The sequence below is a fragment of the Notamacropus eugenii genome, chromosome 4 (assembly GCF_028372415.1).
Source record: "Notamacropus eugenii isolate mMacEug1 chromosome 4, mMacEug1.pri_v2, whole genome shotgun sequence".
Lineage (NCBI taxonomy): Eukaryota > Metazoa > Chordata > Mammalia > Diprotodontia > Macropodidae > Notamacropus > Notamacropus eugenii.
In genome coordinates, this window is record NC_092875.1 from 5,871,901 (window position 1) to 5,899,829 (window position 27,929).

The 27,929-nt window shown below is 44.0% G+C and overlaps 1 protein-coding gene and 1 long non-coding RNA gene across 2 annotated transcripts; one reads left to right on the forward strand and one right to left on the reverse strand.

Annotated features, from left to right (window-relative positions):
• On the forward strand, positions 1–27,797 carry LOC140502134 (uncharacterized). Its single transcript, XM_072606483.1, is given in 5 exon segments — positions 1–162; positions 1,582–1,708; positions 2,183–2,278; positions 9,154–10,890; positions 25,852–27,797. Coding segments are annotated over 5 exon segments (4,068 nt in total).
• LOC140502837 (uncharacterized) lies at positions 15,121–20,762 on the reverse strand. Its single transcript, XR_011966587.1, has 2 exons — positions 19,703–20,762; positions 15,121–16,974 (listed from the first exon to the last, which is right to left on the reverse strand). It is a non-coding gene; the product is annotated as an uncharacterized lncRNA (long non-coding RNA).
• Positions 27,798–27,929: the final 132 nt, after the last annotated feature.

The window sequence follows — 27,929 nt, forward strand, 5'->3', positions numbered from 1 at the left end:
ATGTTCCGGGAATGGGCGCGCTTCCTCAGTGTACCCCCTGGTAAGCCGCGCCTTGGGCCCTTCCGGGCCGCCCTCCAGGAGCACGGCCGTCCCTTCTCCCCAGGAGAGGCCACTGCCCGGCCAGAGGGGCGGAAGAGCGGGTTGGAAGCCATGGCTTCCCAGGTGAGTGGGACCCTGGTCCGGGAGTGCCGGGCCCTCCCCTCGGTGCTGGTCTCGGCGTTCCAGGCCCCGGGGCCATCGCGAGACATGGGCCGGCAGCCGAGGGGCCGCGTCCGGGGTGACTCGGGGGACAGGCCCTGGGACTTCCTGGGGAGGAGAGCGCCTCCTCGGAGCAGGGTCAGGATCTGAACCCAGGGCTGAGAACCCTGCGAGGGCAGCGCTCCCTCCCCCTGCTCCTCCTCCAGGGCCTCCTGGGCCTTGCGTCCTGCCACCCCCCACCCCGGGCCGGGGAGGGGCCGCGGAGAGGCAGGGGGTGGGAGGAGCCGGTGGGCGCCAGGCGCACCCTCACGGCACCCCGCGTTACAGATGAGGCCGCAGAAGGCAAGTGACTTCCCCAGGGTCACAGCGCCGGGACTCACCCCGGCCCCTCCCGATGCCCCCCACACAACCCCGCCTGTCATTCTTGGGCAGAAGCGGGCAGTAAAACCTTAGGGCTCCTGGGAAGGTGAAGCGAGGGGCGCAGCACCCAGCCCCTCCTCGAGATTGGGGGGGCTGGCCCTGGGGTCTCCGTGGGCCCGGGCAGTTTCCCGAGCGTGGAATCGTGCACCACAGGCAGACCGTCCCGCTCCATCCCGCGGAATAAGGAGGACTCCCCAGCTCTCGGAGCAGGAGCTCGTGGCTCGCCCGTATCAGCCTGTCCGGCTCTGCGTGGCTGGTTGGCCATTTCCTTCTCTAGACCATTTAACGGATGAGGAAACTGAGGCAAACAGGGTGAAATGACGTGCCCAGGGTCACCCAGCTAAGCAGAATTGGAACTGCAGGGCGGTGCTCTATCCACTGTCCCACCCAGCTGCCCCGCAGTCGGGATGAGGAAGGTGGAATTCCAAGTTGGCCATGTCAGCAAGCTCTTGGGACAGTGTCAGCAGCCACCACTTCTGGCCAGCTCTGGGTGTAGTTTAGATCATAAGTGTAAACGCTGTTTACAGTGTACTAAGAAGCAGCCCTCAGAGAGGGCACCCCTTTGCCAGCCTAGTAGGCCGGGCCCAAATGGGGGCCAGAGAGCTGGGCAGCAGTCGCAGATCTGGGCTTGCTGGTCTCTGGGGTTGGGACAGTGATCTTGCCCTCAGCCTTGCCAGCACTCATCTGCTCTCTTCTCTGGAAAGGGAAGGATTTGAATGTCTGCACGACCTCCTGCACAAGGAGGTTGTGAGGAAAGTATTTGTAAACCACAGGAGGTTACTGTAATTTTGGATGCTGGTACAAACAGGCATGCAACAGGTACTCAAGAATTATGTGACTGAACCCTCTGAAACCTGAGGATAGTAAGAATCAGTCCCTCTCATTTCCTCTCCTCTGACCTCCTTTCCCATGTCCATCTGAGATACGGACCCTGGCTGAGAACAAATTTATGTGTTGTTTCAGGAATCAGTGACATTCAAGGACGTGGCCGTGGACTTCTCCTGGGAGGAGTGGGGACACCTGCACCCTGCTCAGAAGGAGCTGTACTGGGAGGTGATGCTGGAGAACTATAGGAACCTGGTGTGCCTGGGTAAGGAGGCTCCTCTGGGGACTCAGGCTCTGCCCCTGACAGGGTCCTGCTGGGGGCTGTGTCTAGTGTTCAGCGCTGAGGCTTTGGTCTGTAGAAAACAAGCATTTGTTCATCAAAATGAGGCCAAAAGGTGGGGTGTGTGTGCTCCCTGGTCCCAGCTGAAGGGTGATCCCACTCCAGCTCTCTGTTCCCTCAGGCCAAAGAAGCGTTCTAAAGTCCCAGGGCACTATCATGAAAGGTCCCAAACTCTTCAGGATTGAATGCACCAAATGAACTCATTTCTTTCTGAACCCAACTCCATTCTTTGTCCCCTTCCTGTGTCTTCCCAGGGAAAGAAACCAGATCACCTTTCCGATACCCTTTGTGCCATCCTCTGTACCAGCCCAGCATGCCCACTGTTTTCTGGCAGAGAGAGACAAGGCTGGCCCTCCAAGGTGACTCCATCGCCATCACTTTGCCATTTCTCATCACCAGGCCTTGCAGTTTCCAAACCAGACATGATCTGTCAGCTGGAGCAGGCAGAAACACCTTGGATGCCAGCACACAGAGTCTCAAGAACCAGCTGTCCAGGTGAGTGAGTGAGTGAGTGTGTCCCAGGTGGGTGAGCTGTTGTACAAGCAGCACCTTCAGCACAGGCACTGGAAGCTCTCTTCTCATTCTCCAGGCCTGTGGAGGAAAGCCGAGGTCTCCTCACATGGCTCCTTCTTGGATCCTCCTCTTTATCTCAAGAGTCAGTTTACTGCTCTCCACTCATATTCATACAGTCTCAGAGAAAGAGACTAGATACGTATGCTTAATGGGGATAGGTTTTGATCTTCAGCTGTGTCTTACAGGTCACCTTATCTGAGAGTCCTTGAAGGTCAGAATAGAAAGGAATCTGATAGATCATTAATCTAGTACATCCCTGAGTGGGAACCCCCTTTGTGAACTCCCCAGGCAGAGTCCAACCTCTCCACTTGAAAACATATATTAATGAGCTTAGCACCTATGGTGGGAACCCGTGATATAGAACAGGAGCCTCAAACCAAGGTATCTTCCCCCCAGCTTGACATTTCTGTGGAATCATCACAAGTAACCTCCAGGTTGCAGAGAGCCTGAGTGCTGACAGGCCGGAGATGGGGAGGAATCAAGAAACATTCTAGAGAAAAAGCCACCTGAGGAAACTTCTCAAGGGCAGGTGGGGCCAGGGACATGTTCCATATGGCAGGAGGGTCACCTGTGTGCCACAGAAGAGGTCAGTTCTCTGAACAAAAGAGCCTTGATAAATTTGATACGAAGAGAAGAAACGCTTCCTGCTCTCTTCAGACCCCCCAAGGAAATAGAATGTCAGGTAATAAAGTCCTGAAGTGACCTGAAGTGCTAGATGAAATACACGAGGTTAGGGTCAGCAGGATCTAGCCCACAGATTGGAATTTGGTTGCTGCTGCCTGCTTTTATGATTCTTTATTTAAAAAATATGAAAACCGTTCTTAGCAGTATTTGGCTTCTGAGCTGTGGTTTGCTGACCCCTGCTATGGACAACCTGGACCGAAAGAGGAAACATGAGAAGTCTGGGATACAGAGCTCGAGCGTGGCTTAGGCCTGATATGGAGTCATCTTGGGGGACTGCAGGGGCCCAGACATCTGTCTGCTGCTGTGTTTGCACACTTACACTCTCTGTCTCTGTCCCTGCCCATCAAGGAGCTTACAGTCTCCTGGGGGGAAGGGGGCTTGGAGAAAACCATGTGCACAAATCTGTATATACAAAGCACACCATACATATACATGATAAATAGTAAATAATTAAAAGAGGGAAGGCACTGGAATTAAGAGGGGTTAGAGAAGGCTTCTTGTAGGAGGTGGGATTTTAGTTGGGACTTAAAGGAAGCCAGGGAAAGCAGTAATTAGAGAAGAGGAGGGAGAGCATTCTAAGCAATGAGGGACAGCCAGAGAGAATGCCCAGAGCCAAGAGATGGAGCTTCTTTGCAGAAAACAGCTGAGAGGCCAAGTCAAGGATGCCTAGCACCTCTGGGGTGTTGGGGGTGTAAGCTCAGTTTCATGTGGACAGTCTTGGGCAGGTAAAAGTGAGGACTTCTAAACCTTAGAGTTCTCATGAGGCCCCCCAGGGAACAGCTGGGAATTGAGGTGTGAGACCCAGGCTATCTCGTGCATTTCTGCCTCTTCCCCGTGGGAAACTTGCTGGGGAGAGCATCCCACCCTTGAGATTAATCCATGGTCTGAGCACACCTGTTGTTGTCTAGCTAAGGGCTGAGAGCAGGCACAGTATTCAAGTGCAAACTATGCAGCGGGAGAGCTTAAGTAGGGTCAGGAAAGCCTGAAGGCGCTCTTAGCGCTGAGGGGCCCTTAGAGGGCAGAAGGTCCCTCCCCTCTCCCACTCCCACTCTCTTGCTGTATGATCTTTGCCTCCTTGGGAGGAGGAGGATTCCTCTCTCCTGAGGAAGAATTCACCCTGCACATGTAACCAAGACCCTGAATAAAGCCTAACCCTTGTTCGACTCTGGAAATTTCTTCTTTCACACATTTATCCAGTTTGGCCAGCCGAAGACCTGCGACAGGTAAGGAAAGACGCGGGTAGCCCTTCGGCCTGTAGGCCTGACACTGGGGTGAGCACTTGCTGAGCCCATTTCAAGATTGTTTGTCCATATTTAGTGTTTATCTGGCACTCATCTCTCACCTATGACTCCAAGAGTGTGTAACATGCACAGTGGCCACACCCTTGTAAAACTGCCTTGGCAGTGGTCCTCATATCCACTGGGTGTCTGCTCTAAGCATGTGAAGACTTCCGCCGGTGGAATGAATGGATGACAATAGTTTGTTCCAACATCATGAAGGTGACTAAAGCAGGTGCTATGGAGTGTTTAGAGCTTGGTCAGACATTGAAGATGCTGAAGTCATTCATGACATACCAGGCCATCACCAGTCCTCTTGACTTTTATCTTGCCACTGAACTTAAGGGACTCTGGAAGAGAGAGTGAGGCTGACGACTTTGTGGAGCTCTGCCTCACTTAAAACCAGTTCACAGATGAGTTGAGACATCACCCTGTAATGTCTTTGGTCCTCTTTGAAAACGAAGGACAAACAGTAACAACACATGGTATGGAATAAGGTGGAAGAAGACTGGAAAGGGAGGAGGAGGCCAGATTATGAAGGGCTTTGAATTCCAAAGTGAGCATTTTATTTGTTCCTGGAGGTGATAGGGAGCTACTGAAATTTATTCAGTAGAGACATGAGGTGGTCAGCTTGAGTTTTAGTAAAGTCCCTTTAGTGGTAGAATGGAGGATGGGCTGGAGTGTTCAGAACCTTGAGGCAAGTAGATCCACCAACACCTATTGCAATAGTCAAGGTGTGAGGTGGAGAGGGCCTGTACCAGTGCACCTTTCCAAGGAGGGAAGAGGTCATATTTGGAACATCTTGTGGAGGTGAAGTTGACAAGTTTTGGCACCATATTGGATATGGGGGGTGAGACAGAGACAGGAATTCAGGATGATTCATAAAATGTGAGCTTGAGAGAATATGAGGATGGTGTTATCCTTAATGGTAATAAGGAAGTAGGAGGTGGGGAAGATCTTCATGGGAAAGATAATGAGTTCTGTTTTGGACATACTGAGTTTAAGATGTTTATTGAACATCCAGGGGGAGGTATCTGGAAGGCAGTTGGAGCTGTGATTGGAAGTCAGCAGAGACTGGGACTGGAAAAATCGATTTGAGAATCATCAGCATAAAGATGGCAAGTAAATTTAAGGGAGCTGATGGGATCACCAGGTGGAGTAGTATAGAGGGAGAAGAGAAGAGGCCCCAGGAGAAAAGCCGGAAGGACACTTGTAGTTAGAGGGTGCGATCTGAAGGAGGATACAGCAGAGGAGACAGAGAAGCTGTGGTCAGGTAGGAAGAAAACCAAGAAAAAGTGGGGTCTCAAAAACTTAGAAGAAAATATCTAGGAGAAGATGTGCCAAAGGTCAAGGAGATTGAGGATCAAGAAAAGGCCATTGGATTTGGCATCTAAGAAAGTACTGGTAACTTTGGAGGAACGATAAGGTAAGGGGCCAGATTGAGAGAGGGGTTAAGAAGAAAGTGAGAGTGCACAGCAATGACCACAGTGTGTGAGAGTTTTTTCTGGTAGACTTAGATTTTTGTAATAACACAAGAACTTCTTACAAAAAAAAAAAAAATCCCAATGGTGGATCTCAAGGCAAAATGCCTTCCACACTCAGAGAGAGAAATATGGAAGTCACTCACATAATGTAGCAGATCGTGTTTGTGTATCATGTTCTGATTTGTTATACGATTTCTTTCATTTATCTTAGTCTGACTACATAGCATGACTATAGTGAAAATATACTCAATAGGAAAGTATATGTAGAATCTATACAGAATTGTATGCAGTCGTGGGGAGGGAGGGGGGTAGTGGGGGGTAGGTGGGGGGGGATAAAATCGCAATTGTATGGCAGTGATTGTTAAACATTAAAAAATAAAAATAAAAATAAAAAAAGAAGAAAGTGAGAGGAGAGAAAATGGAAGTACCAGTTAGAGACAGCCTGGTTTTTTTTTTTTAAGAGTTTAACTAGAAAGAATAGAGGAGATAATGACAGCAGGATGAAAGAATCAAGTGAGGGCTTTTTTTTCAGGGTAAGGGAAGCATGGGCATGTTTGTAGGCAGTATGAAATGAACAGGAGAGAGAGAGAGACATTGGAAAGAAGTGAGAGAGGGGGGCAGCCTGTTGAAGGAGAGGGAATTGAATTGGGATCACTTGAACAGGGGTTAACCTTAGGAAGGAGAAAGGCTACTTCATGTGAGAGAAGGCGGAGAGGGTGGCAGAAGTTTTCTGAGTGATGGGAGAGGAGGAGAGGCGGAGAAGAAAGAGCTCATGGCAAATGACTTTAGGTTTTTCTGTAAAATAGGAGGCAGGATTATCAGCTGAGAGAGGGGAGGGAGAGTGCTTTCTTAGGCCACACATTCAGTCCGTTACCAAGATCTTGCCATTTCTCTCTCCACATTATCTCCTCCCTGAGCCCTTCTTTCTACTCAGCTTATTTCAGGTCCTTACTGTCTCTCACCTGGACTGCTGAAATGGCTCCCTAATTGACCTTCCTTATGCAAGTCTCTCCCTACTCTAGTCCATCTTCCACAGACATGCCAAATTGATTTTCCTGAAGCACAGATCTGACCATGTCGTTGCCCTACTCAGTAATGTCCAATGACTCCCTATTTCCTTTTGGGCAGGGATTCTTAACCTGCTGTCCATGACCTTGTTTATTTTACATGTTTTAAATAAATGCATTTCAATATAATTGTTTTTCTCTGTATTGGATGTATTTTATTCATTGTGTATATTTTATTTTATGCCTTTAAGAACATTCTGAAGAGTCCCTGAATTTCACTAGCATGCCAAAAAAAAAAAAAAATACAAAAAGGATCTCCTGCTCTAGGCTAAAATATAAACTCCATTTAGCTTTTAAAGTTCCTAACAACCTTGCATAAAGCTATCTTTCTAGTCTCCGTGTGCCTTTGTGTCTTTACTAAACTCTGCCATTGGGCCAAAGTGACTTTCTGTTCCTCACACAGGACATGCCATCTTGCAAGCGTATGCTTTTGTACTGGCCATCCCCATCCCTGGAACACACTCCCGCCATCTCACAGAATACCTCTCTTCTTTCAGTACAGCTCTCAGACTGCTGTCTGCATAGAACCTTTCCCAATTCCCTGAACTGCTAGAACCCTCACTTCCAGACTACATTATAGGTAACTACTTTGTATTGTGTTTATTCTCATAGTTTTCTGTATATATTTACATATGGACTAGACTTCCTCACTAGAATGTAATCTTGCAAATAAGAAAGTTTTCATTCATTGTGTTTGTATTCTCAGAGCCTAAAACGTTGCAGATGCTTAACAAATACTTATTAACTGATTTACTTTTTAAATCTATATGAAAAATATATATGTATACATAATTCTTTGTTATTTAGAACTTGACAAACACAAACATTTCTATATCCATAGAAGAAAAGAAAAATAGAATTTTATGTGAAAACATATCTATTACCTAAGGCTTCAATTTTTAAAAATTATGTAGATAATAAATTCAGCTTGTTAGTTTTAGAGCTCGCTCTCTTGTATTTGTCTCTCCCTGAACCTTTGGTCCTCATCTGTGCAGTTTAGAAAATGCTCCACTGACTCTCCTCTTTTTAAATTTTTTTTGTATCAGTACTAACCTCGACTCCTTCCTTTAAAAAAAACAAACAAACTGTAAATCTTCTCTTTTAAGAAACAGAATTGAATCAAACAAATCCACACAAATTGCCATGACTAAAAATGTCTTATTCTCAATCTGATTCCATCACCTTTCACATGCTACGTGGCATGTTCTGTAACCTGTCCTCAGGAACAATGTTGGTCCTTGCATTGATCCATGTGTAAATTTTTCTTTATGATATTCTATTCATTATACTCTTTACTTTTCAAAGTAAAATAATAATGCTTTTCTCAGTAGAATACTAAACAAAAAGAAAAATCCCTTCTGAATATACTTCCAAAACTCCTTGTATATCATCTATGAGGAATTGACACAAATTTATTAAAATAAGCTTAAAATATAGAAGCAGGAAGTTCTTGAAAGAAATAGAAAAATAAAACTTGTAAACAACCATGAAAATTATTCAAATTCTTTAATAATTATAGGAATGCAAATTAAACAACACAGAACTACTATGATATGTTCATTAAGTTGGCATAGATATTTAAAGTAGCCATAATTCAATGCTGTTGGCAAGTAAGAATGCCATTACATTGTTGGTTGAGCTAATATTTGGTTTAATCTTTTGGGAAAACCCTGTGGAATTATACAGTATAGGAACTTTTCAACTCGCATTATTTCATTCAATAGTCACACTATAGAAATGTCCTCCAAGTATGATATTCATTTGAATATCATGCACAAAAATATTCCTAGTAGAATGTGGAAACAACATGCCAGAGTGGATAGATAGGTATTGGATGTGGAGTCATGAAGACTTGGCTTCAGGTCTCACATCAGATGCTGAATGACTAAGCCAGGCAAGTTATGCCTCCGTATACTCACCTTCAAAGTCAGAGTTTTGGACTTGATGGCCTCTAAAGTCCCTTCCAGCTCTGAATCGGTGATCCTATGAATTATTCACATGAAGGGGGAGCATAGACAGTTCACGTTTCCATCAAGTGAGCCACTTCAGGAAAAAAAGGTAGGAACAGCTAAATGGTATATAACATTTTACCATATGAGATGATAAATATGAAGAATACAAGAAACATGGGAAAAACGTAAGAACTGATATAGAGTGGATTAGAGTGAAAATGTGCATGGTGTGGCTCCAAGGGAGTTAACAAGAATGCTGAGAAACTATGCCACATGAAAGAGAGTAGGTTCATTGAGAGTTACATGATAATTTACATCGTTTGTTTCTTTCAGATTGGGACACCAGGATTAAATCTACAGAATCAGCTTCACAGCCATGTATTTCTATGGAGGAAACATCCCAGAAAACACTCTCAGAGGATGCTTCTTGTATCTCAAAGATGGGAGGAGCCTGTGAATGTTATGCCAGGTCAAAGGAGGAACAAAGCAATGAGGAACAGTATTTTAGACAAGTAAAAATCACCAAAGGGAAACCTCCTAAGGAAGTAAGAGGCTATCGATATAATAAGTATAACAGAAGATCTAATCTAGAGCCTGTTGTTTTTCCACAAAAAAGGTTATTTGTAGGAAAGAGTCTTCTTCATAAATGTGATACACAGAGAAAGAGCTTCAAAATGTATTCAGACATCCAACAATATAATAGAATCTGTTTAAAGAAGGAATTTTCAAATGATGATAAATGTCAGAAATCCTTTGACTCTAATTTTGATCATATGGACAAACATAGATTACATACTGGAAAGAAACCTTATGAATGTAATGAATGTGGGAATTCTTTCCTCCAGAATACTGAACTTATTCTACATCAGAGAATTCACAGAGGAGAACAGCTTTATGAATGTATTGAATGTGGAAAGGCCTTCCAACAAAATTCATATCTTAGGAAACATCAGAGAATTCATACTGGAAAAAAGCCGTACGAATGCAATGAATGTGGGAAGGCGTTCCATTGGAGAACACAGCTTACTGAACATAAGAGAGTTCATACTGGAGAGAAACCTTATGTATGTAATGAATGTGGGAAGTCCTTTCTCTGGAGCAGTAACTTTACTCGGCACCAGAGAATTCATACTGGAATAAAACCTTATAAATGCAATGAATGTGGGAAGGCCTTTTGCCAGAACTCGTATCTTAGGAAACATCAGAAAATTCATACTGGAGAGAAACCTTATGAATGTAATGAATGTGGGAAAACCTTCCAGTGTAGAACACGGCTTGCTAAACATCAGAGAATTCATACTGGAGAGAAACCTTATGTATGTATCGAATGTGGAAAGGCTTTCCTCTGGAGTACTGACCTTATTAGGCACCAGAGAACTCATACTGGAGAGAAATCTTATGAATGCAATGAATGTGGGAAGGCCTTTTGTAATAAGACACGTCTTACTCAACATCACAGAATTCATGTTGGAGAAAAGCCTTATAAATGCAATGACTGTGGGAAAGTTTTCCTCCAGAACACAACACTTATTCAACATCAGAAAATTCATACTGGAGAGAAACCTTATAAATGTAATGAATGTGGAAAGGCCTTCTATCAGAGGGCAGAACTTAATCAACATCATAAAATTCACACTGGAGAGAAACCTTATGAATGTTTGGAATGTGGGAAGACCTTCTATCAGAGAGCAGCTCTTACCCAACATCATAAAATTCATACTGGAGAGAAACCTTATGAATGTAATGAATGTGGGAAGGCCTTTGCCTGGAACACAGCACTTACTAAACACCGAAGAATCCATACTGGAGAGAAACCCTATGAATGCTGTAAATGTGGGAAAGCCTTTGCCTGGAGCACAGCACTTACTCAACATGAGAAAATTCACACTGGAGAGAAACCTTATAAATGCAATGAATGCAGGAAGACTTTCTATGTAAGGGCAGAACTTAATCAACATTATAGAGTACATAGTGGAGAGAAGTCCTATAAATATAATGAATGTGGGAAGGCATTCTCTCAGAGTACAACACTTATTTGACATTATAGCATTCATACTGGAGAGAAACCTTATTAGTATAATGAATATAGAAATTCCTTCTTCAGCACAGGGTACACTCCAACTGGAAAGAAGAAAGCTTGTGAGTGTAATGAATGTGGAAAGCACTTCTGTCAGAGTAAAAGTTACTGAACATCAATCTCTACTGGAGAAAAACCTAACCAAATATATCATATGAAAATAGTTAGAATGATGGTGAAACATGCCACTTGCCCTTTCAACCAAAATGTAGTGTAGAGGTGCAAAGAGGTACATACTCTCAGACATGGCCAGTGTGTGTGGATTTGTTTTGTTTGTCAAAGCTTATCATAAGGGAGGAGGGAAGTCAGTAGAATGTGGCGATGATGTTAAAGTGAAGAAAAGAACATCCATGAAAGAAAATCCTTTTATCATAGCATGCAGCTCATTGAGTGTCACACTTTCCATGGAAAAGATGTGAAGGTTAGACTACAGTATAGCTACGTGAGATCAGAATTGTTTGAATTCTAGTAGTCATTATTGGTTCAAAGAGTAGTCATTGGTTCAATAAGCAGCTTGAAAAAATAGCCAGGATACAAAATTAGGTAATCTGATTTTTAATTTCAGGAAAGATTAGGGACTTTCCAAGTTGGGAGGGGGAGGATGAACAGGTACAATTCCATGAAATTAGAAAAAAAAAAGTATCCTCCAAGTTATCTGTAAAATAATTAAAGGAATGTGGAAACAGTAATTAGTCAGCATATAGCTGGTTTTCATGTAAGACATATGGGTTACTTGAGATGTATAAGTGTGAGAAAACTCCTTGCATCAACCTTAGGATCTAACTGGTTTTCTGGTCTCTAGTTAAGGGGCTCTAGAGGTGAAGTCCTTGCTCGAGCTGAACTGCCAAGCATTCAAACCATGCTTCAGAGAGTGCAACTCCAAATGGACTGGTCATGTTGTTCACATGCAAAATGTGCACTTGCCAAAAAGGCTATATTATGGAGAACTCACATAGGGCAGGCGATCACATGGTGATCAGAAGAAATGATACAAGGACACTCTCAAGGTCACTCTCAAAAACTTTGGATTTGACTGTACAACATGGGAGACAGTAGTACAACACTGCTCAACATGGCATGCCTACTTCAGAAAGGGTGCTGTGCTCTATGAGCAAAGTAGAATTAAGACAGCACAAAGTAAACTTAGGATGCTCAAATTTGGAGTACCCACCCCAAATATTCACATGGACTATCTGTGTTTAACCTTTGGTAGACCATTCCAAGCTTCTATTGGTCTGATCAGCCACAGTCAGACACACTGAAGCATCACTTTATCATCGTGATGTCATTTTGGTCCTCTTTGAGAATGGACAAAAACCAACCAACCAACCTGTAGGGCTAGGTTCAAACAATGTAATAAAGCTTTTCCTCACATTTCCCATAATTGAGTAAGGTTTTCTCACAAGACAGAAATTGGACTAGACCCATAATTGAATAGAAAGAGATGGGGCAGGTTGGCGGCAGTCTGGAGAGCACTGGCCCTGGAGTCAGGAGGACCTGAGTTTAAATCCAGCCTCAGACATTTACCAGATAAGTCGCTTAACCCCAATTACCTCCACACACACATAAAAAAGGAACTGAGCTAGATATAGAATTGAGTCACAAGATGGAGTCAATGTGGTTTACTCCATTCCCACTATAATAATATTATAGTGCTATAATAATCCCCTCCATTATCTCAGTGGCATGACCAAATCACTGGTGGACAGTATTTAAAAAGATCTTGACAAATCAAATCACCAGTTAAGTATAAGATCAAATAACTAGATTGAGTTAGCAGATGGATTCTAAGACTCAACTTCACAAGTACTAGTTGGAGGAGATAATTCTTCCATCTAACTACCTGGAAAAAATCTGAGGATTCAAACGCTAAAGATGATTTTTTAAAACAATATTAAGTGTTGGAGGGGCTGTAAGGAAGACGTACACAAATAATACTATTCATGGACTTTGTCCAGCTGTTTTGGACCAAAAAGTCACTAAATTGTTTATACCTCAAATCCAGAGATCACACCTCCAGTAGAGTCATGTCAGGAGGTGAAACACATAAAAGTCCTATGCGTACCAAAATATTTACAGCAACCCTTTTTAAAAAACAGGGTGATGATATTGACAAACAGCAGGTTGCCATTTGGGAATGACTGGACAGATGCTGGCATATGAATGTTGTGAAATAATGTGCTACAAGAAACAATGGATGTGGGAAATTCTGAAAAACACGAGGAAGACATAAGAATGTATGTAAATGAAGTAGGCAGACCCATAACAATGTCTATAATTACAATAGTATAAGTGAAAAAACATTAAAAAGCAACTAGGTTCTAATCAATTGCAATGAATGAATGAATGAACTTTTATTAAGCATGTGTATACCAGATTGATTAGTCATTTCTGACTTCCTGACCCCATTTGTGGCTTTCTTGGCAAAGATGCTGAAGTGGTTTGCCATTTCCTTCTTCAGTTGCTGTCAGGGGTTAAGTGACTTGCCCAGGATCACATAGCTAGTGAGTGCCTGAGGCCAAATTTAAACTCTGGTCTTTCAGACTCCTGGCCCAGGAAATAAAGGCAGCATAGAGCTGGGAAAGGAAGAAGGGCGTAAGAATTCATTAAGTACCTACTATGTGCTGGCACTGCACTAAGGGCTTTCCAAATATGATCTCATTTGTTCCTCACAAGGAACCTGGAAGGTAGATACTCTTATTCTCCCCGTTTTACAGTTGTGGAAACGATTATGGGTTACCCAAAGTCATATCTAGCAAGTGTTTGATGTCAGATTTGGACACAGGCCTTTCTGATTCCAGTGTCCCATCTGGCTTCCTCTGTGTAGTGTAGAAAACACATGGGGTTACAGTCGAGATCTGAAAGAGCACTGACAGACTACAGCAGGAGCCAAAACCTAGCCCTCGGCCTGTTTTTGTGTGGCCTGCAAAATAAGAATGAGTCTTACATTTTAACATACAAGAAGACTTTAAAAAAGTGTAAAAAAAATATCCTTAGCTTGAAGGCTGTGGCTGAATGCAGTCCTCTGGCCATGTTTGTTGACCCTTGAATTAGAGCACTGAATTCAAATAAGATTAAAAGGGATGGTGGTGATACTTTTAAATCTTAGGTTCTCAGATTCAAGTTCATTTGTATGAGACAGGGAAGGAAATCTGTAGAAAAATTAGTTCTTAAAAGATCTGTGTTATTGTTTCCCCCCCAAAAGTCCCATAGTTTAGAAACCCTTAATGAAGTGTTCGTCATATCAGTTAGTGATTTCTTCAGGAGACTGTGTCTCTCAATAGAATCAAATGGTGGAATGAGAGAAATGATTCTAAATAACCAACGATTTGGGGAGATCCAGAGTTTCCCCTTTTTCTGTAGTTCTCATTTCAAAGTTCAGTCTCGTGAAGGAAATTACTGATAATAAGATTGAACTAACTCTCCTCAATCTTGGTCAGACCCCTCTCAACCTTACAAGGCATTTAATCCCCTTGTTTTTTTATTCAGGTTTGGGTGGGGATAAATTCTTTGATTAGACTGTCCAAGACTGAGATAACTTAGAAGTAAATGAAATAATCAAAGTTCATTAGTATAGATCGAGTCCCTAATAGTCATTCTTTCTCATTACTTGTTAACCAATCAGAGTTGACTGCTGCCCTCTGAAAAACCCATTTTTCAAAGTCCATATAAGTTTGAGCCCCCTGCCATGAGAGTCTGGTATTTGAGAGTGCCACTGACCTCTTTTGTTAAAATGCTAACTATTAATAAAATGACTAATTGCCCAGAAATTATGTCTCTCAAACTTTTTAAATGTCACAACAGTAAGCTTTTGGCGTTAGACAATTTTTAGCCACATAAAGCTAAATTCAAACAATATTAATAAATAATATTTTTTTTAAAAAAGATGTGTTCCAAAGCATGAAGATCTAAGTAAAAACTATTCAAAATCTATTCAAAAGGCCATAGAAATTCAAAGACATTAGTGCATTGTTAGTAGAGTTGTGAACTGGTTCAACCATCTAGGAAAATAAGGGGGAATTATGCAAAAAAACCCAAAAAACAAGTCAATGACTTGCTTATATGTCTGTCCTAGCAGTCCCAATAATATTCAAGCATCATATGACATGAAAGATATAAAGAGAAGTCCCACATATATGCCAAAATATTCATAACAAGATTTTTGTGTTAACAGAAATGTTGAGCACATTAAGTGGCCATCCCCTCAAGAATTGCTGAATAAATTAGGAGCTATTCATTTAATTAAAGATTATTACACTACAAGAAACAGCAGACAGGAGGAATTCAGAGGATACAAAAACAATGAAGTTATATAGATTGAAATCAGCAAATCTAAGAAAATATACAAGTCGACTATGTAAATAAAAATAATAGTAAAAAGCAAACTAATTCATTACAATCAATCAGTTATAGACCTACCATGTTCTAAGCACAGTTTGGGGGATTCAAAGACAAAAATCAAACAGCCAGTGCCCTCCAGAAACTTTTAATATAACAGACAACACATGCATATGTAAGTAGGAACAAAATATTGTAGTGACTTTTCTAACTTATGAAGTGGCTTTTTACGTCTGTCATCTTGCCATTTGCAGCTTACCTTGATATAGTGCATGAAGTGTTGGTCCAATCGAATTTCTTCTATACTGCTGTCCAGTTTTCCCAGCAAGATCTAATTACATATGTGTGTATGTGTATGTATATGCATGTGTGTATGTGTATGTATATATGTATATGTTTGTGTTCACATGTAGTTGTTTTCATGTTGTTTCCCCCATTGGAGCTCCCTGAGAGCAGGGACTGTATTTTGCCTTTCTTTTTATCCGTAGCACTTAGCATAGTGCCTGGTAGTAGGTGCTTAATAAAAGCTTATTGACTTACCAACTCCTGCAGGTTGGAGACAGGAGCTTGCCCTACAATAAGAATTCCCCTCAGGCCTTGATTGTTATTGACCTCCCTCCCCATGATAATTGCCCCCCCTACTTGCCTTGAATTCTTCACTGCTCCATACCATGCCCCTCTTCTGGGTATCAGTTGCCACCAGAAGCTCTGACTCCTCCCGAGGCTGGATGAATGGTCTCTAAGCACCAAATCCCAGCAGATACCCTACTGGAACGTCTCTGTCCACTTACTGAATATTTATTTCCCCTCTCATGACAGTATTCCTCCCCTTTGTGAATTTTCCCGTTTTATAACTGAACTCCACAAAGAAATAGACAAAAGACCCCTATTGTCGGGATGTCGTGAGGTTGAGTCCATGTTGTTTCAGGCCCTTTCCTCCTCCATACATTCTATTTGAACCCTGCTTTCCTCCTAGTCTCTGTGTGCACATCAGGAAGGAATCTCTTATTGGTCTCTTTGCTATGTTGTCCTCGGTATCGATACTTACTGTCTTGAATATTATTATCACTATTGTTATCTGTTGTCTGAGGTGTTTGAAAAGCAAACAATTTCTTCATGTCTGGTTTTCTTTCTAAGAATGTTTTGAATTCCTATTTATTATTGATTATCTTCTGTAAGTTCCTGTGCCCCATTTTGTATCCCCCACACTTAACACAGTGCCTGGCACAGAGTAGGTGCTAAATAAAGGTTCGTTTCTTGAGTGATTAGCCCTGCTTTGTCCTATAATGGTTGGCTCAGGTTTGCAGGTTGGGTCACGGGATGCGTCCTGATCTTTGCTCTCCACTTCCTACTCCTTTGTCCACACGGCTGCTAAAGTGATTCCTAAATCCACACGGAATGTGACTCCCCTTTTTAGAAAATGCCAATGACCAAGGATCAGGTCGAATCCCAATCAGGATCCAGGACTCTTCTTCTCATTGACCTTGCTGTTCCTCACATGTGACAATGCATCTCTAGCTCCTGTGCCTTTGCACAGGCTGTGCTCCCTGCCTGGAATGCATTCCCTCCTTACCTCTGCCTCTGAGAATCCTTCATTTTCTTTCAAAGTTGAATCAAATGCCACCACCTATGTAAAGTTTTACATGCTGCTTCACGCCAGTTGTTGAGGAGTCCTCTCTTCGATTTCCCACCTGTTATGTGTGTTCTCGGTCTCTGTATCTTTCTGTCTCTCTATAAATCTATATAGAAATACATACAAATATACATTGTTAACTAAAAACAACATCACAAGTTTACACACACACACACACGTACACACACACACATACAGTGTATAAAATTATTTCAAGAGACATGGTTTTGGGGTAAATTATAATCAGTTTTATCAATCATGGTCAGCAAGTGATTGAAAAAAAAGAGGTCCTGATCCTTTCTGTGGTTAAAGAGGAGGCATGGCCACTTCTTGAGGTTTATATGCCCTTGGATGAGAGGTGTTCCAAAAGATGGCAATCACCTCTGATTAGTTAATAAAGAATGGGAGGCTGATTTTACAAGGAGAAGTGAGCTCACTGCAAAGAGAGGCTGAGGGTGACATCATGTTACATCTTGGCCAAAGAGACTATCTCTATACCCACATCACCCAGCCTTAGGCAGTCTGGACAAAGAATCTGTATCCCCACCCAACCCTGAGCTACTTCCACCAGCCCATTGCTGGAGAGATTGGACAAGGAAATAGGACAGGGGGAAAAAAACCTGTTCTCCCCAATTTTAATAATTGATTATTAATATGAGAGAAATAATTCATACACACACACGTCTCCAGGGGCAGAATGTAAAGTCATTGAAGATAGAATGTTTTCTTTCCTTTTGATTTTGTTTTTTTTTTTTTTTTGGATCTCAAGTACCTAGAAACGCACCTGGGATACAGTAGGTAGCAAATGAATGCTTGTTGAGGGACTTGTTGATGGTGAAATTCCTACACTGCTCCAATTTGTGCTGGACCAATTGTGTCAGGTTTTAGAATACAATGAAAGTCATGGTCACTCAAAGTAATGGGTTTATTAACATGAACAACTATGTGGATGAAAATGTTACTTCAACTCAATTCAACTAATGTTTGTTAAGGTCTGTTCTGTTTATCGGTTCCTACCCTCTGGTTGGGGGCAGGGAAGGGGGAATACAACGTTTGTGATAAGTAAATTCAAAATAATAAGTTAGTTACAAGGAAGAAGGGGTGCTGAAATCTGGGAAGCTCAGGGAATTTCCCATAGAGGAGGTAGTGCCTAAGCTGTGAAGAAAGGAAAGGATTCTGTGATACAGAATTGAGGTGGTCAAGGGACCACTGGTGGAAACAAGAAGTCTAGCCTTCTTCGGCTTGAGGATCTACTACTTTTTACTTTTGAGGTGGAGGGCAGATGGGAATGAAATAAATCAGGCTATCGGTGACACTTTCAAGTCACCCAGGCTACAAGCTTCCCTGGAGATTGGGATGTTATATGGATGCTTGGTTGAGACAGGACTTTGAATGGCTAGGCCATTTGGTTGTGTGGGGGCATCTGGATTTGAATCAGGCCATCCAGGATGGATGGAATGTCCATCTCTGACAAGAAGATACTTGGAGAGAGAGAGTCTTACTACACACTTGTCTGAGACAGGACCTTTATTTGTTTGGACGTGAGGAAGTGGGTAGGATGTAATAGGGGTTTGGCCAACAGCACTTAGAAGGGAGTAGTTTCTTGGGTCTTTGGGAGGGGAAACTCTTTGCCTTTGCCCTGCCCTACACCCAATACAGAGGTGTACAGTATGTTCAGGGAGGACCAGTACTTTGGCGTGATGGCTGCTGAGCCTTTTTTGGGGTTCTTTCCACCTCTGGTGTTCACTTGTTCCACCCAACTGTCCCCTGTGTCTCCAAGAAAATGCCGCATGCGCAGCGACCACACTCCGGTAAATCGGTTCAGCAGATGGGCCAAACCGGGCTGAGGGTAACCAAGGGGTCTCAAACCCATTGGAGAGTTGACACCAAGCATGTGAAGACTTCCTCCGGTGGAATGGGCCGATGAGAACAGGGTGTTCCAAGGGCCCCGATGTGGAGCGCTTGCAGCCTGGTCAGACACTGAAGACTCCCAATAGTGACCATTCAAGTGGAGCCATCCATTTGAGCCGGGGTAGCAGCCTCAGAGAGGGAGCACTTGACAGCCCCACCAGCGTTCGGGGCAGTGTGTGCTCATAAGTGGCCGCTATTACCCCCCTACACGCGAGGACACAGCCGCTAAAAGCCACTCTGGGGGAGCAGAGCAGAGCTGCCCCTCTCGACCCTCGTGGTAGCTGCGGCTGCGGGGCTTCTCACCTCCCCTAGCTGGCACAAGGGCCTTTACTGCTCGGAAGAGAGCCGAGGCCGGGGGCGGCTCGGGCTGAGTCCTCCTTCACCTACTGATCGGCCCACGGCCCGCTGGGGACGCGTTGTCCTGAACAAGGCCGTTACTTTTCCCCCATTCACAGCAGCCTTTTCGTGGTGGCGAAGCGCTGGGGGCCGAGCAGCCGCGGCCTGGCGGGGACGGCCCGCCGGGCAGGGAGACTGCGGAGCGGGGCACAGAGCGGAGGGCGGACCGGGGGCAGCACGTGGCCAGCGCAGCCCGCGCCGAGGCCTCGGCCGCACGTGGCCCTTCTCAGCCCCCCTCCCCCCACCCGCCCCGGCAGGCCCAGAGCGCCCCGGGTCCGGGCGCAGGCGCAGGCCTGCCCTTCGCACCCCGGCCTCCCCCGGGCCTGGGCCTTCCGTCACAGCCGGGGCTGATCTGGACACGCCACAGCCTTCGTCAGGCCGCTCCTCGCTTCAGGGAGGGGGCACGCGGAAGCGTCCCGGAACCCACACTTTGCACAATTCGGTGCCCAAAACGCCCGTTACAGAACTGCCTCGACAAACAACGGGCAAAGGGCCATTTTAAACAACACCCTTCGTTCTGGACTCACCAGCTGCCGCCCTCTCTCTTTGCTCCCTGCGGTGTAGACGCGGGGCTGAGTGGTGACCCGAGCACCAAAGCCCGTCCGCCCCATAGGCGTGGGCTAATTGAATTGAGAAGAAAATCCCTGCTGCGCAGCTAGGAAGGTGCCAGCGCGGCATCTGAACTCGGAACCTCTGGCGTCCAGGCCCAGCCCTCTAGCCATTGGCCACCTGCTGCTGCCAGGAGGGGGAGCGGCCGGCGGAGCGGGAAGCCCAGACTCACGACGCATGCGCCTCATCTTCCGCTGCCCTCTGAACTACATTTCCCAGGGTGCACAATCAAGAGTCCTATCCGTGACGTCACGTCCGCTCCCCTGAGTTACTTCCTGCTTCGGCACACAGATCAGGGCTGCCGGCGCTCTCTGAGCCGGAATCCTGCGCCCTGGAGGTGAGACAGCAACAGGTGGCTCAGGGGTCAAGAGGAGAGTGGCCTGCCGGACCGTCCAGTCCCTCGGAGCCTGAGCTGAGGGCCCCCCGGGGGCCCGGAACTTCCGTCTGTCCCTCGATTTTAGCCCTTGGTGGGGAGGAGGGAAGGTGTGCCCTCGCGCTTGCGCAGTTTCTCACCCCTGTCGTCTGTGCACCCTGGGGAGGGGGGAACCTTAGGCTGCCTTCGCTGGGGGGAGGGGCTTCCGGGCATCTTCAGCCAATCAGAGGAGACCCGGATGCCCCGCCCCCTTGGCTCCTCCCTTGCTGTGTCCTCACCTATGAAATGGGCCTGTCCTCCCCAGGGATTCCCTGGGATGGCGCCATGGGGTCCTGGAGGGGGCGCTGCCTCAGTTTACCCCTTGGGAGACGGGGCCAGGGCTGCCTGGGGGTCAGCATCAGCCATGGCAGGAACCCTCAGGATCCCCGCCACTTCCTGGGATCGTGGTGTATCCCAAGCCGCACCTTTGGCTCTGCTGGTCTGCCCTCCAGGAGCACGGCCCTCCCTTCTCCCTGCACCTCTCACGGCACCCTTCTCCTCCCTAGGAGAGGACCCTGCCCAGCCCGAGCGGCAGAAGAGCAGAGAGGAAGCCATGGCCCCTCAGGTGAGTGGGACCCGCCTTTCCCAGGGGCTTTGCCCTGTGCAGTAGGTGACACAGTCATGAACTCTGCCACCTCACCTGTAATAGCTGGGCCTGCAGTCAGAAGGACTGGTATTCGAATCCTGCCCCAGAAACTGGCTAGCAGTTTCACCCTGGCAAGGCACGTGGTCTTCTTCAGTTTCCCCATTTGTAAAACTCGCTTCCCAGATTTGTTGTGAGAATCCAAACGCAAAAATATCTGTAGACCTCTTTAGAAACTTTCCAGCATTTTAGAAGTTCCTGGAAGGGGAAGCAAGGCTCCTGCTCGTGCTACTACTGTTGCTGCCATAGCCACCACCACCACCACCACCACCACGCATGTGTTTTTCCTTCATTGCCAAAGAAGACTATACCATCAGAGAAATGATGACATGACTTGCACTTGACTTTGTTTTGAGTGAGGGAGGGCTGTGCAGGTCACCAGCCTCACTTCTCCTCCAGAGCCATCTGAATCCAGTGATCAGATATTCATCAGGATGAGGCAGTTGGGGTTAAGTGACTTGCCCAAGGTCACACAGCTAGTGAGTGTCATGCATCTGAGGTGAGATTTGAACTCAAGTCCTCCTGACTCCTGCACTGGTGCTCTATCCACTGCACCACCTAGCTGCCCTCAAATACCACTACTACTGCCGTGAGAAGGCACCTCCTGGAGGTGACATCACCTGTCAGACTCCAGATCCCTTGCCCTCCTCCCACACCCAGGACCTCTTTCCTTTGGTGTCATGTCATTCTTTGACTCCTCTGATTCCTCTGACCTTCCTTTGGTCCTTGAAATGTGACATTCAAAGCTCCTGGGGTGTCTTCATCAGGCTCCATGTTGGATGGGCTGTAAATGGAAACAGTTCTGTTTCCAAGAACCAGGATGCATGTCATGTTTTTGGTGTCAGAAAGCTCTCCACAAAGCTTTGCAGGGAAGGGTGCGGCATTGCATCCTTTTTCCAGATGGTGGGGTTGCAGATCATGGAGGAAAAGGAAGATTCCTGGGACCATGGACGCATTGTGTGGTAGCGCCAGGACTTACCAGGGTACTTGAATGTCTGCATATGAATAAGAGATTGCCAGGGAGAAGCTGATGGTTGGTGAGAGTCTATCTGAGTTAGGGATCTGCTGAGGTTCGAGGTTGGATGTGACAGTCATAGGTTTGCTATAATGTCATTTCCTTGAGGGTCTGACTTGGGAAGCAGGCGGCTAAGTTCCCTTCTGCCTCCAGTGGTGCGATATTGTGAGGCTTGGGTAGGAATCCCAGCTTTTGATACATATCTGTGGGACTTGCTAAACTCAGTTGGCTCATCTGCAAAGTGGGGTAAGGAATACCTGCACCACCTGCCTCACAGGTGTTTGTGAGGAAAGTATTTGGCAAATCAAAAAGTGCTCTTTACGTAGGGGATGTTACGGTGATTTTTGACCTGCTTGAGAATCAAGTAGAAGCTGAGTCACTTACGAGGGATAAAATGAGTGTTTGACTTTGAGCTCTCACAGAACTGGACACGAGACTCAATACTTGATGATTTACACATTTCAGTCCTCCCCTAAGGGAGGTCATGGTCACTGGGGAAGCCCCTATGTTTACTGAATGAATGATTGACTTTCAGGTATCAGTGACATTCAAGGATGTGGCTGTGAACTTCACCCAGGAGGAGTGGGGCTGCCTTGACACTTCCCAGAAGGAGCTTTACTGGGAGGTGATGCTGGAGAACTACAGGAACCTGGTTAGCCTGGGTAAGGATGGCTTCCCTTGGGACTTGGAGTCTTGCCATCAAAGGATAATTGTTTTCTCCTTTGGTAAATGTTGGGGGATGTGCCTACTGTTTAGCCATGATTCTTTGGCATGTTGAAAACAGCAATGGCTAAAGAATACTTGTGGCTCAGAGGAAGGATACTCAACATGTCTGTTGTCCACAATACGTTTCTGGAAATCGACTGTTTCATTGTCTTGTGCTTCTCCAAATCTCTGTACCCACAGGCAAGAGGTTCTCCCCTGAATTCCTAGGGCAGGACTTTGAAGTCAGGCAAGAAGTGGGTCATATGAATCAGTTTTCTTGCTAAGCCCAAATCTGTACTGTGCCCTATTGCCCCATATTTCCCAGAACCAGAACAAGATGTCTTTTATACTGTCCTGGACCAGTGTAGCATTTCCACTATTCCTGGAATACAGGGGAGCTAGGATTGAATTCTGTGTCTCTCTTTGCCTACCACTTTGCTTTTTTCATTGACCAGGCTTTGCGGTTGCCAGGCCAGATGTGATCTCTCAGGTGGACCAAGGGGAGCCACCTGGGATACCTGAAGGTCCACTTCCAAGAAGCAGCTGTTCAGGTGAGTGAAGAGAACCTAATCTGTTGTGTTATTGTAATTAATAGCTCCAAGAAACATTCACCAGGAGTGTGGATGGGGAATTATTGATATTAGGGAAATGCAAATTAAAACAATTCTGAGATGTACCACTTTATGGATATTAATTTATATGTATAGACCGTTAAAGTCAATTGATATAATTGGTGGAAAGTAAGCATATGTTTACACTCTTGGAGAGCTCATAAGTGATTGAATCTTTTTAATTTTCAATTGTTTTTAAAAATCAGTACAAATCTGCTCTTTTCTTTCCCCCACCCCCACCCCAAACTGAAAGATAAAAAAAAAGAAAACTCCTGTTATTGTCAAGTAAAACCAGTTTTCTCATTGGCTATAACCAACCAGATTTATATCTCATCACCTCTGTAAGAAGAGGATAACAGCATGCTTTCCCACAAGCTTTCTGGTATTGTAGTTGGTCGTTACACTAATTAGAGTTCCTAAATCTTTTAGATTGGTCTTGACAGCACTATTGCCTTTTTTCCCTGTTTTTGCAATGTATATCTGTTCCCAACTCTGTATATGTGTGTATGTTTATTCTTCACTTCTTTGAGCAGTCCAGATACGAGCGAGGCTCTGGTTTTCTTCATTCTTTCCTCTGTTTATACAGTGTTCTACTTGTGCACCCTGATTATGGGAGATAAGTTTTCCTTTCCTTCTCTCTTTTGCCCTATGGTATATTTCACTTCTCTTTTTATTCTCCCTTTTTCTATTATATCTAAGGCCCTCTCTCTAATCAGGCTCCCTTTGTGACTCCTGATGCTGTGCTGTGGATAGAGCACTGGGCTTGGAATCAGGAAGACTCATCTTCCTGAGTTAAAATATGTCCTCAGACACTAGCTGTGTGACCCTGGGCGAGTTACTTACCCCTGTTTGCCTCAATTCTTTATCTGAAAATGAGCTGGAGAAGGAAATGGTAAACCATTCCAGTATCATTGCCCAGAAAACCCTAAATGAGCTCACACAGAGTCAGACACAACTGAGATAAATGAACAGCCACAATTAATAACAACAAAATATGACTCCTGATGATGATGGGGTACAGAGAGGAATACATGTACCACCCTCCGTGATAGACTGTAAACAGTTTGTTCTTGTTTGGTACCTTATGGTTGTTTACTCTCATTTACATTTTAATGTTTGTCTTGATGCCTGTTTTTGCACTTTACAGTTTTTGTTTTCTTTTTAAAAAATCTAATTCTGTTCTTTTCATCAGTTTTGCTGGGTAATCTTTTCTTGTTTGTAAGTCTCTCTTTTTTGCCTTTTGGAATATCGTATTCCAATTCTGTACTCCTTCTAGAGCAGGAAGGGAGAAAGGTGCTCTCAGTATGATTTCCATTTCCTCTTTTAGAGCTCAGAAGACAAATCTGATTCCTGGAGTTGTTAGGCTTTTGTTCTGTTTAAGAATTATGCTTGTGTCTGCAGTCGAGTTTGAAGTGGTGTTTCATGGGCTAGTGTCAGACCCTTCTTTCTATGACATTTGCCTAGATAGTGACTCTTTAGCCCATTTGAACAGACTTCCAAAACTCCAAACTAATAACTTATAATAAGTGGACACACATTTGTAAGACTACAATCCACTCACCAGTAGATAAGTGGTTTAAATATGTGAACAACCAGTTCTCAAGAGAAAGAATACAATGGAACATGTTGACATAAGAATGAAAAAAAAATGTTAATTTCATAACCAGGGAAATGTAAATTAAAACAACTCTAAGATATGCCACCTTATGTCCATTAAATTGGCATATATAGTAAGTCATACATGATCAATTTAAATGTAAACCAGGAATGCTTTTACACTCTTGGTAGAGCTATTTTTTGATTCAGTGCTTTTGGAAAGCCAAGTGAAAAAGCTTTGCAATCTTTGGATTTTTTTGACCCTGTGATCACATTATTAGAACCTTGGCCTAAGTAGGACATTCATAAGACTTCCCTTTATTCCTGGGTATATTGTTCTTCTAGGCAAGTTACAGTGGGGATTTTCTGAACAAACTGCAGTATTTGAATGTAATTGAATATTATTTTGTCATATGAAATGATATGTATGAAGAATACAAAGAAATATATAAAACCTTATAAGAAATTGATAACAGAGTAAATTAAATACAGTGAAAAAACATAAGTGTTGACTATAACTTTGTTAATAACAACATCAAGAAATTTAGGGAAACTAAGCAGAAAGAAAAAAGAATAGACTCATCTAGGCAAAGGGGATTGTTTACTAATTTCATTTCTTTCAGATTTGGACACCAGGCCTCAGATCAAGGAAGCAACTCCAGAGCTGGAAGAATCATCTAAGAAAAGACTCTCAAGAGATGCTTCTTGGATTTTGACATTGGGAGGTGTCTGGGAATGTTATGCCAAGTTAAAGGAGGAGCAGAGCAATGAGAGTCAACATTTTAGACAACAACGAATCACTGAAAGAAAATCTCACAGTGAAATGAATGGCCCTGCATGTAATAAAAATGGCAGAAGATCCAAACTAGACCCATCTTTTTTTCCACAAAAGAGATTATTGGTAATAAAGAGTCTTCTTCATAAATATGATAGGAGAAAGAACCACAGAAAGTATTCAGATGAGAAACAATATAAAAAACGAATCTGTTTAAAGAAGATATTTTCTGATGATGACAAATGTCAGAAATCCTCTAGTAGTAATTTTCACCTTATTGAAAAATATAGAATTTATAATGGAAATAAACATGAATGTAACAAATGTGAGAAGTCTTTCCTCCTCCACACTAAACTTACTCTACACCAGAGAATTCACAGAGGGGAAAAGATTTGTGATTGCACTGAATGCGGAGAGTCTTTCCAACAGAATGCCTATCTTAGGAAACATCAAAAGATTCATAATGGAAAGAAACCTCATAAATGCAGTGAATGTGGGAAGGCCTTCCACCAGAATTCAAACCTTAAAAAACATCAGGTAATTCATACTGGAGAGAAACATGAGTGCAATAAATGTGAAAAAATCTTCCTTTGCCCTACTGAACTTACTCAACACCAGAAAACACATATTGGAGAAAAACTTTATAACTGCTATGAATGTGGGAAAACCTTCCACTATAAATCACTCCTTACTGATCATCAGACAATCCATACTAGAGAGAAACCTTATGTGTGTAATGAATGTGGAAAGGCCTTCCATCTGAATTCATACCTTCGAAGGCATCAGAGAATTCATACTGGAGAAAAATATGCATGTAATGAGTGTGGGAAGGCCTTCCTACGGACCACTGAACTTACCCAACACCAGAGAACACAGACAGGAGAAAAACCTTATGCGTGCAATGAATGTGGGAAGACCTTCTATCAGAATTCATACCTTCGAAGGCATCAGAGAATTCATACTGGAGAGAAACCATATGCATGTAATGAATGTGGAAAGGCCTTCCTCCGGTCCCCTGAACTTACCCAACACCAGAGAACGCATACAGGAGAAAAACCTTATGAATGCAACGAATGTGGGAAGACCTTCCGCTGTAAATCACACCTTACTGATCATCAGAGAATCCATACTAGAGAGAAACCCTATGTGTGTAATGAATGTGGAAAGGCCTTTCTCAGGAGTACTAATCTTAGTCAGCACCAGAGAACCCATACTGGAGAAAAACCATATGAGTGTAGTGAATGTGGAAAGGCATTTGGTCAGAAAGCACATCTTACTCATCATCATAGAATTCATACTGGAGAGAAACCTTATGAATGCAATAAATGTGGGAAGGCCTTCCGCCAGAATTCGTACCTTAGAAGGCATTTGAGGATTCATACTGGAGACAAACCTTATGTATGTAATGAGTGTGGGAAGGCCTTCCTCCGGGCCACTGAACTTAGTCAACACTATAGAACACATACTGGAGAAAAACCTTATGAATGCAGTGAATGTGGGAAGACTTTTGGTCAAAAGGCAAAACTTATTCAACACCATAGAATTCATACTGGAGAGAAACCTTATGTATGTAATGAATGTGGGAAGGCCTTCATCCGGAGCACTAATCTTAATCAGCACCAGAAAACTCATACTGGAGAAAAACCTTATCAGTGCAATGAATGTGGGAAGGCTTTCTGTCAGAGGGCAGATCTTATTCAACATAATAGAACTCATACTGGAGAGAAACCTTATGTATGCAGTGAATGTGGTAAGGCCTTTTGTCAGAAGGCAGCTCTTACTCAACATAATAGAATCCATACTGGAGAGAAACCTTATGTATGCAGTGACTGTGGGAAGGCCTTCCATTGGAGCACAGTACTTGTGCAACATCGGAGAACCCATACTGGAGAGAAACCTTTTGAATGCAGTGAATGTGGAAAGTCTTTCAGTCAGAGGGCAAAACTTATTAGACATCAGCGATTTCACACTGGAGAGAAACCATATAAATGTTTAGAATGTGGAAAGGCCTTCTGTCAGAAAGCAGATCTTACTTTGCACAACAGGATTCATACTGGTGAGAAACCTTATAAATGCAGTGAATGTGGCAAGACTTTTCGCTATAACTCACACCTTACTCAACATCAGAATATTCATAAAGGAGAGAAACCTTATGAATGCAGTGAATGTGGAAAGGCCTTCTTCTGGAGAACAGCCCTTAATCAGCATCGCCAAATTCATGCAGGGGAGAAAACTGGTTAATGTAATGAATGTTGATGAATTCATTTTCCATGGGCAGATAGCATATAAAAATTCATATAGGCCAGAATATAAGAAGCCACAGCAAGGGTTCAAAATTACTGGACATCAAACAGTTCATCCAACCTATTGGAATCTAAAAATTGAGTT